The sequence below is a fragment of the Macaca mulatta genome, chromosome 12, assembly GCF_049350105.2.
Source record: "Macaca mulatta isolate MMU2019108-1 chromosome 12, T2T-MMU8v2.0, whole genome shotgun sequence".
In the NCBI taxonomy this organism is placed as follows: Eukaryota; Metazoa; Chordata; class Mammalia; order Primates; family Cercopithecidae; genus Macaca; species Macaca mulatta.
Genome location: NC_133417.1, coordinates 145,787,210 through 145,797,345, shown reverse-complemented (window position 1 = coordinate 145,797,345; position 10,136 = coordinate 145,787,210). Strand labels below are relative to the sequence as shown.

General features: G+C 65.2%; 1 protein-coding gene across 4 annotated transcripts; it reads right to left on the bottom strand.

The window, feature by feature from the left end:
* Positions 1 to 362: 362 nt before the first annotated feature.
* RNPEPL1 (arginyl aminopeptidase like 1) lies at positions 363 to 9,711 on the bottom strand. 4 transcript variants are annotated; one of them, XM_002799108.4, is made up of 11 exons: positions 9,080 to 9,711; positions 6,505 to 6,645; positions 5,815 to 5,966; positions 5,180 to 5,296; positions 4,723 to 4,958; positions 4,443 to 4,556; positions 3,940 to 4,052; positions 3,459 to 3,567; positions 2,318 to 2,548; positions 2,093 to 2,235; positions 363 to 1,484 (listed from the first exon to the last, which is right to left on the bottom strand). In XM_002799108.4, exons 1-11 carry the CDS (start codon positions 9,602 to 9,604, stop codon positions 1,191 to 1,193), a joined length of 2,175 nt encoding a protein of 724 aa, XP_002799154.3. In that variant the 5' UTR covers positions 9,605 to 9,711; the 3' UTR covers positions 363 to 1,190. The 4 variants fall into 4 exon arrangements, with proteins under 4 accessions (XP_002799154.3, XP_028687152.1, XP_077814154.1 ...); XM_028831319.2 differs by having other exon boundaries at positions 2,318 to 2,515; XM_077958028.1 differs by having other exon boundaries at positions 9,116 to 9,711.
* Positions 9,712 to 10,136: the final 425 nt, after the last annotated feature.

Here is a 10,136-nt window from a genome sequence, read left to right as displayed (position 1 = left end):
ATCGCCTGGGAAAATGGAAATCTCAATTCTCCAAAACCAAACATGCCTGTCACCTGGTACCCATCTTGGGACAGGATCACCACTTGAGGCTGGGATTTGGTTTAAGCCACAAAGGTGAAGGCCCAGAGTGAAGGTGACACATGGCTTCCCTGTGACATCCAGAGGCCACTCAGGCCCAGGAGGTCCGGCCAAGGGGCTGGGCAGGACTCGGGGAGCCTGCTCTCAGGCTTGTGTATCAGAGGAGGGGGCCACACCCAGCTCCTGACCAGCTGCAGGTTCCAAGTCCTGGCAGGCCAGCCCACCCTACACAGCCGGGAAGATGCAGAGGACAAAAGTCGAGAGAAAGAGGGAGGGAGATCAGGTTTGCAGAGTGGAAGTTTTAATGGGACCATCACCGTGATACCCCATCGCAGCAGTCCCAGGCTGGAGCCCCAGGCCCCGTCCGCCTCTCCCAGCATGGTGGGCCTAGAGAGAGCACCAGCACCACCTCCCACTTTCCCTAGGGTATTGCTGTGCCCGTGTGCCTCCCACCCCAGGAAGCCACAAGAGACAGGCTCCCCAGACTCCCCCTGGGTCCTGGGACTCCCTGTTCTGAGGGGCTAAGGTTGCCTGGGGCCAGGGGGCCCTCCCCAGGGACAACTGTCCTCTCCCTGTGTCCCCTGCTCCCACACTGAGGGAATGTCTGTGTCCTTGTTCCTCTGCCAGGGGCCAACTGAGGCTGCCAACCCCAGGGGCGGGGTGCAGGGCTGTGCGGGGAGGGTGGCTCAGATCCCTGCAAGGAGGCGTGCTGCAGGGACAGCACGGCCCGGGCCCCTGGCAGATGTAAGGCACAGTGTGGCGGTCACCGTAGGGCTGCTGGGGCCCTTGCCCCAGGGGCAGCACCTGGCAGGTGCTGGCATCCGGGGCTAGGCACAGCTGTCAGTGTTGAGACAGGAGGCATGGCGTGTGCGGGCTGGCCCCAGGGCCTGCAGTGCAAGAGAGCTGGGAGTGGGGAGGCCAGGTCCACAGGTCTCTGCCGGACACAAGGAGGTCCCTCTCCCCATTCTCCCTGCCTGGGAGAGCCCAGGGGAAGGGCTTGTGGGCCTGGGCAGAGCTCATGGCCAGAGCCATAGGCGCAGTCATGGCAGGCCTGGCCCACAGAAGGCACAATTGTGGTGTCTGGGAGGTCGAGGGTCAGCCCGCCAACAGGGCTAGGCAGACACATTGACGTCCCTGAGAGAGATGGCACTGCTGGGGGCCTCATCCCCAAGCAGCAGGGCCTGTGCGTCTGAGTCTGTGTCTGCTTCAGCCCTGCCCAGCTCCGTGCTGGGCTCTGGGGCAGGCTCTGTGCTAGAGCCCAGGCCCTGGGACAGGATCTGCTGGATGGCTCTGCGCAGGTTGGGGTGCAGCCGGCCCTGCGTCTGGTAGAAGACCTCCAGCGCGAAGGACTTGAGGGCACCGGTGCAGAGGTCCTCGTACAGCGGGATGGTGTACATGCGTGACATCTGCAGGAGGGTTACTCGGTCACACTGGTGGGCTCCCCAGGCCCCTCAAGCCAGCCCACCCTGCCAGACCGGCCAGGCGGCTCTCCTACCCCTGGCTCCCCAGTTTCATCATCAGGGCTATGGCCTGGAATCTGGTGTCCAGGAGGCCTGCCATTAGCCTCTAACCTCCACCCCACCCTTCCAGGCCGACCATGGAGTCCCCATCTCCAGGGAGCCTGGGCTGGAGGGAGCACATACAGGGAACAGGGCAACCAGGGCCCACGGGCCTGAGGGCTCTGGGTTCTCTCTGAGGAGGTTGGACATCCCCTCTGCCCAGACCTGGACACTGAAGGCCCAGGGCCCAGCAGGCTGAGGTGGCCTGGACCCCAGACTCCTGCTCCCAGCTGGTCCCTTCCACAGCTTCTCCAAGAACTGGTGGAGTCCAGGCTGCCCTCTGGCACCTGCACCCGGTGCATGCCCCCACTCCCAACAGACCCCTACGTCTTCCCCGCCCCATTCTCCAGAATGTGCCTGGCCTGCCCCAACAGCTCAGACTAGGGAGTCGGGTGGGACTCCCACTCCGCATGGCTAGGCCGTTCCAGGCTGCTCCCCTGGGCAGGTGACTGCACCTGGCTCTCCAGGAAGCGCCGCACCCTGTGGAGGTCAGGATAGTAGTCGTTGCGGACCACGATCTGTAGCCAGCGGATGCGGATCTCAGCGTTCATCGAGTCCAGCAGGGAGGAGTAGCACTTGGACAGGCTCATCACCACCTCTGCAGGGCAGGGGGCAGGTCAGGGCTGAGCTGCTGTTGCACCCCAGCCCCTGGGCCACCCCCATCAGCTGCAAGGACCCACCCTGTGGCAGCGGGGACCCATCCAGGAGCCGGTCCAGGAAGAGTGCTGTCTGGAAGGTCCTCCACTTGGAGATGTCAATGGCACTGGCTGAGGCAGCTGCCTGGTCCAGGGGTTCTGCGGTCCACAGCTGGAAAAGGGCCTCCACGGGGCGGGTCAGGCTGGATCCCTGAGACAGGTCTGGCTCAGCCAGCGGCGGGCCTGTGGCATTGAGCCAGCGCTCGAATTCCAGCCCTGGAGGGGAGAAGTGACCCTGGGGTCCCTGCCCGGGCTGGGGAGGGGCTGCCTGAGCAATCTGCCCAGGAGACCCCAGACCCTGAGTGTGTCCCAGGCAGGTGGCCTGTTCCAGGGACATGGGCCGTTCAGGAAGGCGGGGTCAGCTCCAGCCAGCACTGCCACTTGAAGCCACTGAAGGGGCTTCTGTGAAGGGGTACAGGGAGGCAGAGGCTTGGGTTGGTGACCCAACCACGCCTCTCCTGGGTGGAAGACAATGAAGTAGTCTAAACCCAACCTCAGTGCTGGCAGAGGCCACCTGCGCCATGAGCCAGCAGGGGCGGGATGGGGGCAACAGGCTCTTAAGATGATGTTCCTGCTCTAAAAGGGCAGTGCCCATCCCCTACCCACAAAAAGCTCTTGGTGCACTTGCTGTACCTTCCAAAACTTGGTGTCACCATGCACAGCCCTCCCAGTGGCACCTCACCACCCTCCAGCAATTCTGGCCTCTCCCTCAATGTCTGAACCCTGCAGTGCCTTCCTGGGCCCCAAAGCCCTCAGACCCTCAGGGACACCCTTAGAAGTGATGCATAAGCAGGGCTGGCTGCTGTTTTCCAGCTCCAGGACACCCCCATCACCCGTCCTTCCTGCACCAGGCCCTTTGCACACCTGGTTTCCATGGCCCACTTCCTGGGAGTGCCTAACTCGGCCCACTTAGCCTTGTGCCACCGCCCCCAGGCAGGTCCCCAACCCCAGCCCTGTTCTCATAGCATACCGGCCTGGGGCCCATATGGTCCAGCAAGGGTCGGCTGAAGGACAGACAGTGAACTGACTGGCCTTTCCTCCAGGCGGAGCGGCCTCTCAGGCAGCAGAGGCCCCGCCTGTCATCACACCCACAGCTCCCTGACTGCAGCAGTGGGGTCAGCCTCACCTGCCCGGCAGTCCACGCTCTGCTCCTTCAGCTCCGGGAAGAAGCTCAGGAAGGAGTCCAGCAGGTCCTGGGCCACCACACTGGTGAACTTGTACTTCTCCACGTAGGCCTGTGTGGCAGAGGTGGGGCCTCAGCAGGCCTGGAAGGGCAGGGCACAGGCAGCCCCACGAGAGGCCTGCAGGGCACTGCAGGGCATGCGCCGAGGTACGTGCTGGACACAGGGCAGGCGCAGAGGCAGTTAGTAGGCATTGCGGAGCCAGCATTTGGCACACAGGCCCTGCCAAGTGACCAAACGGAGGGTGGGAGAAGGGAAGGTGGCAACCCAGGCACTCCCCACAAAGAAAGGCAGACTAGGTCACAGCCAGGCTCACAGGCCCCTGCCAATTCCACCCCAACTGCCAGAAGAGCAGGCAGCCCTGTGAGCTGGGGAGGGGCTGGGGGCAGGTGGCAGCAGGGCCGTCCTGGGCATGGGGCTGCTCACTCGGAGAAAGTCATCAAAGCGCTGTGGGTCTCCGCAGAGCTGGGACAGGTAGTACACGAAGCAGTAGCCCTTCTCGTAGGTGAACAGGTTCATCAGGTGGCTGGGATTCACTCCTGCAAGGTGAACACCCACCTGGGCTGGCGTCCGAGACCACCAGTGTCCCATGGGACAGGGAGGGGCGGTGGCCAGGCTCCGAGGAGCAGGAAGGGCCGAGGGCCACAGTCCCTCACATGTCCAGATGTGTACTGACGCCCTGGGCACCCCTTGGGGAAGACTGAGGACTCACACGCCACTGTGACCGGTGCTCAGAGCCAGGGAGGTGGCGGTGGCTGTGGGAGCCTGGGGAGGCCTTGCCCAGACGAGGGGCTCTCAGCTTGGCCTTGGCAGGGGTCCAGGCACAGTAGGGGACAGAGAAGCCACAGCCAGCACACACGAAGGACAGGCAAGGAGGCCTTGAGGGGTGACATCCCCGGTTCCAGGAGCGGGTCCTGAGGAGCAGGTACCTGGCTCCAGCTTGACCTGCAGTTTGCTGACCGGGCTGTCCTCTCCCAGAAGCTTCATCTGCCGGTGCAGGGCATCCAGGCGGAAGGCAGTCTCCAGGCAGGTGAAGGCAGCACCTGGATGGGGTCCGGAGACAGGGGAGAGGTGAGGGGGTGTAGGGGGAGTCGGGGGAAGCAGGGGGTGTGGGCACCTGCAGCATGGCAGGGGAGCCAGGCTGGGCTTTCTGCCCCTGGCTCAGTGCCCAGGGCCCCCAGTGGCTGCCCTCCCCGGCCCCGGCCGCACCGTAGGTCTCAGTGGTGATGCGGCGCTGGGCATAGGTGGCCAGGCCCTCGCTCAGCCACATCTCTTCCCACGTGGCGTTGGTGACAGCATTGCCGAACCAGCTGTGGGCCACCTCATGGATGACATCGATGACCAGGAACTCATCGCTCTCCAGGATGGAGGAGATGATGAAGGTGAGGCAGGGGTTCTCCATGGCCACGATGGGGAAGGAGGGGGGCAGGAAGACAATGTCGTACCTGCACCGGGAGGGCAGTGAGGGTGGCAGACCTCAGGGCTCAGACTCCCACCCCGCACACCCACACCCCACCTTCCACCCAGCGGGGATCAGCCCTGCCCCTGCAGTGAGCTCTGCTTCCTCCCCAGGAGATGGGGACAGGACACCCCAGGGGTCAGACGAGGGGCTCCCCCTCTGACTCCTCCTTCCAGTCAGCCAGGTCTACAGGTTCCCAGGGCCTACCTGCCCCACATGTACGGCCCATACAGCCGCTCAGCTGCACTCAGCCACTGCTCCACTGCGCCCGACAACTTGCTGGTGGCCGTGGGTAGGAGGCACGGCTCGGCCCACACGCGGCTTCTGTTGCATGCAGAGAGGGTCAGCTGAGGCCGAGCAGCCCCAGCCTGGCTCACCCCAAAAGGCTCTCCCACTGCCCTGGGGCTCCAGTAACACCCACACCTCATCCAGCCTGGCTGACCACCCTAGCCCGCAGCCTGCCCTGCTTCACTGGGTGGGCAGCTACCCTGGCCCTTCCCACAGCAGGGGCAGAGCTGCATTCTAGGGGCCACTTAGCTCATTTTATCTCGGGGTTGAAGGCACCAACAAAGGTGTGAGGGTGCTAGGCTGTGCGGGGGCCTTGGCAGGAAGGACCAGTTTGCAGGGCAGGCACTGGGTGGGCCAGGCTGCTGGGTCTGAGGGCACATGGGTGGGAGGGCCTGGCAGACAGGGCCCTGGCAGTGGCACCAAGGCAGGGGCAGGGCTGGCCCAGAGTACCCAGAGGTCAGTGGGGGTCCTCAGCAGGGCAGCTGTGGATACAGGTCACAGATCCCCGGTGGGGCTCTCCCTGAGGCCTGGGCAGCCCGGAAGGCCCTCCCTACCTGGGCCCGATGTCTGCTGGCTTGAGGTCTCCGGCCACCAGGGCCACGAGGTAGGCAGGCACGGGATGTTCCATGTGGAAGTGGAAGACGCCTTCTTCCTCCATGTACGCACTCTGGGTGGCACTCATCAGCACCTGCACCCCCGATGGCGCCTGTAAGGAGGCCAGACTGAGACCAGGAGGCCCCACCATCAACACACCCACAGCCCAGGCCAGGGAGCCTGTCAGGTTGCCCCACATTTGTAGCAGGAAACCCTACATCCCCATCAGGGAACGTTTCTGTCAGAGAACTTTTCTCCAGAGACCTGCCACCCTCCACTCAGAACCCCGAGGTCCCAGCCTGCAAACCTCATCCCAGTGCAGAGGGTGCTGCCAAGCTCAGGCCCGGTGACCTACAGACCCCACCAGAGATCAGCAGCTCTGTCTGGAGACCCCTTGTCTGGGGCCCCTACAATCCCTCACCCTGGGTCCAGGACCCTGAACCCCTCAGGCCCGTTGGAGGCAGCCCAGCTTCCCCTGTTCCCTGCAAAGCAGCTCCTCCCATAGAGTAGGGAAGGTGGGCTCCTGCTAGCACTGTGGCGTGCTGGCAGCTGGGGCCACAGTCCAGGCAGGTAGGAGCAAGGGGGAGGCGGTGTGGCCAGGCTGCTGGGCTGTCCTGGGAGCAAGGTGATGGCAGCTGGCGGCCCCTGACCTTGACGACGGCAGAGTAGGTGCACTTCACGGCAGGCGTGTCAAAGCACGGGAAGAAGGAGCGGTTGCACACGGAGTGGCCCTGGGTGAAGACGAAGGGCTTGGCGCAGCCATAGGTCAGCTCTGGGTCCAGCCACCAGATCTGCGGGCAGGATGGCACATCAGCAAAGGGCCACCCAGCTGGGGTGCTGGGCCCTAGCCACTGGGCAGCAGCCTGAGAGAAGGCAGGAGGCTCTGGGAGGTGACGATGGCTGGATTATCTTGCTGAGTTCATCGAGCGCCAATAGCCACCCCCTAGCCTTCACTTGCCTGCCGGGGCAGGGGGACATCGCGGGCAGGTGACCCAGGGTGTGGCCTGCACTGTGTCATCAGGGCCAGACCCCAACCCAGGCAGGAGGCCCTGTGTCAGGGAGCCGACAGGGGAATCTCCCAGCTAACACCAGGGCGAAGAAAGGGAATAGCCCATCATTGCATTATCTTAGCTTCCTTAGGGAAACTAAGGCAAAGTCAGAACACACTCAGTCCAAATTCCCAGCAGCTCATCTGGTCATGGCAGGAAAGGGAGCCTGGGATGTGGAAGCTGGGAAGCCAGAGCCTCCTGGTGGCTACACACTGGCAGGCAGCACACCTGAGCCCAGAGCCGCCCTGAGCCCAGGCAGCCTCGCCTGGAGGGACCCCGCAGGAGACAGGCTCCAGGCCAGGGAATGGCAAGCAGGGAGTGGAGGCCAGGCCAGAGGCCCCTGCTGGCAGGGGACAGGAGTGGCTAAGGGAAGGATGGCCGGGGCCACTGCCTGGAGGCTGGGGGCTGCGGTGAGTACTGTGGAATGGGTGTGCTCACAGCAGCTGCTGCCCACCTAAGGTCATGCCCTGGCAAACCTCTCATCTGCGCCATAGCTGTTGAAGCTTTCCTCACCCCGAGATGCTGAGGCCAGGCCCCAGCCCCACTGAGAAGCCCGCACCCCTGGGCCCTCCTGCCACTATCCTGCCGCACCCATCTCATCTTCCTTCCAAGAATTCTGACCTCTCCAATGAGGGCAGCTCAGAGTCTGGGAGGGGGACCCTCTCCCAACCACAGCCACATTACCTTCTTCTCGAGTCAGCCCTGCACGCGGTCCCCACCCTCCCCTCTGCCTGAATGAGATTGTCAAGGCAAACTGAAATGCTCCTCATGCATGGGCCCTCCCAAGACCATGAGTGGGAGACGCCCCCAACACCTTCTGAGAGTGGACGAGTGGAATCCACAGCTGATGGCCACTGACGGCCCGGAGGATCCCAGACCAGGAGGGCTGCCTCCCCTGCAGACCCAGCCAGACCCCTGCCAGCACTCTCAGATCTCTTCCAAACTTCCTGTTGGTGTCCTGGCCCTGCCCCAGCCGGGCACAGGCGTCTTTTCGTTCCTGCTAAGCCCTGGGCTGCCAGGGTGTTCAGGACCCACCTGGGGAGCCATTCACAAATGCAGCCTCTCCCTTGGGGGTGCTGGGACCTGGGAATTGGTATGAAGGAACCTCACTGCAGGAGTCTCCTCAAGGCCAGGGAGAAGCCCATCCCTCAGTTCTCACCTGTCATACTGAGAGGCACACTTGCCACCTGTCAGAGCCCTGGAATACCACAGCAGGGGTGGGCCTGGCTGGCCAGCGGCCTGCACACCCACAGGGGTTCTGGGAGGAAGGTGAGGTGGCAGGTCCTGCTTAGGGCTCCTGGGAAATGTACAGGAAGCCCACAGGGGTGCACTGGTCTGGGTTCTTCCTGCCCAGATGTCACCTTGGCTCTTTGTGGCTTGACACCTCTCCACCACCCTGTCTATTTATGTGCCGTGATCAGTGACAGCTGGACTTCCCAGCACCTCCACAGCTGTGTGTGTGCTGCATATGTTGGGTGTCACATGTGTGCCATCCATACCACCTGGGGATGCAGTATGAACCCCCATGCTGTAGGCAGGAAAGGCCCTGCTCCATCCTGTACACACCCCCACTGGTGGAGGTGGAGGGGGTGCTGCAGCCACAGCGCCAGCCTGAGCCACCTGGCCTTTCTTGCAGAGCCTCTAGAGTGGTGGGTACCCAGTGTGCAAGCCCTGCAGAGCCTATGTGTGTCTATGTTGGGGTCGCGGGGCCCACTGGTCTCAACACTCCACCAGTGCTGGCCAAGGGAGCCCCAAACCGAACATCACAACCACCCCCCTCCCATGGCCCTTTCCTCTGCCTCTGGCTTGGACACATCTGCAGGCCCTGGTCACATGGAGGCCCTTCCGCAGCTGACACTCCAGCCCTACCCTCGGTGCCAGGATCCTGCAGATGTACACCTTGGTGGGTGACAGAAGCTGCATGTACCCAGGCAGGGACAGAACACTTGAACGGGAGGCTTCCCTGAGTGACATGCTGTCCAGTGTCCCCGAAGGACTCTGGCCTCTATGCAAAGGTCCTAAGGGCTCACAGGCAACAGCTGGGAATCACCGGGGTGAGGGGAGGGGGGCACCTGTAGGGCACAGATTCGCGTCTCTCAGCCTGGCCGTGCGGCGAGAGGCCGCTAGCAGCGCCCTGCGGACCGGCCCGCAGCCCCGGCGCCCGCCCCGGACTCACGGCGGGGGCGTCGGTCGAGGTGTAGCGCAGGATAACCTGGAAGGGCTGGTGCGCCTGCAGCTCGGGCGGCAGCGTGACGGTGAGCGAGGAGCCGTAGTCGGTGAACGGGTCCACCCTGAAGGCCAGCGGGCAGCAGGCGGGCTCGGCGCCGGGCGCCTCGGGGAAGGCGGGCAGCGGGGGCGGCGGCGCGGGACCCGGCCCGGGGGCGGGGAAGGCGAAGGCGCAGGGCGTCTCGGCGGCGGCGGGGGCGCGACGGAAGGCGGCCGAATGCAGGCGCAGGGCCGGGTGCGCGTCGAGCACGAGCGCGCGGGGCGCGGGCCGCAGCGCGCACAGCTCGAGCACCAGGCAGCCGGCCAGCTCGCGCGCTTCGGGCCGCAGCTCCAGGCCCAGCTGCAGGTGGCGGAGGCGGAAGAGCTGCGCGCTGGAGGCCGAGGCCACGTCCAGGGCGGGCGGAGGCTCGGGCGGCGGGCGGACGGGCGCGGTCTCGGCGCCGGGCGCCTGGCGGCAGCAGCACTGCGCGGCCATGGCCGCCGGCACTAGGTGAAATCCATGGGCGGCGGCCGCGCCGGGCCGCGGGCAGCGGGCTAGGGGCGCCGGGCGACGGCGGCGGGGCGCGGGCACAACAGGAAGTCGCGCCGGGAGCCGCCCGGCCCGGCCCCGCGCCGTGCGCCGCCCCGCTCGGGCTCCGCTCGGCCGCCGCCGGGGGCGCTGTGCGCGGGGCCGGGGCGCGGGACCGGGGCGCCGGGCGGGGAGGGCCGGGAGCCAGGGGCGCGGGGAGCCGGGGAATCGAGCGCGGCCCGGGGCCGGGGCGCTGTGTTGGGAACCGAGGCGCGCGGAGCGGCTGAGCAGCACCCCCAGCCCCTCGCTCCCTCCCCAGGCGGCGCCCGGGAGATCCCTGGAGGCGGGATCGCTGCTCCCTCCCGGACACTGCCGGCCAGGCCCCGGGGGCAGCCGCTGAAGGGACCTGGGAACCTTGGGGCCACCGGGGCAGGCTGCTTCCAGGTGTGGTTCGTGCTCCCGAGGAGCGCAGCGTCGCGAACTCAGTGTCATCCTTCCA

Excerpts from the sequence above, each read along its gene's own strand:
- RNPEPL1 (XM_002799108.4), bottom strand. The coding sequence starts at position 9,604 with ATGGCCGCGCAGTGCTGCTGCCGCCAGGCGCCCGGCGCCGAGACCGCG. Across the intron at positions 4,959-5,179 it reads GGGCCGTACATGTGGGGCAG|GTACGACATTGTCTTCCTGC; the intron begins GTAGGCCCTGGG and ends CTCCCGGTGCAG. Across the intron at positions 2,549-3,458 it reads GAGCGTGGACTGCCGGGCAG|GGCTGGAATTCGAGCGCTGG; the intron begins GTGAGGCTGACC and ends TCTCCCCTCCAG.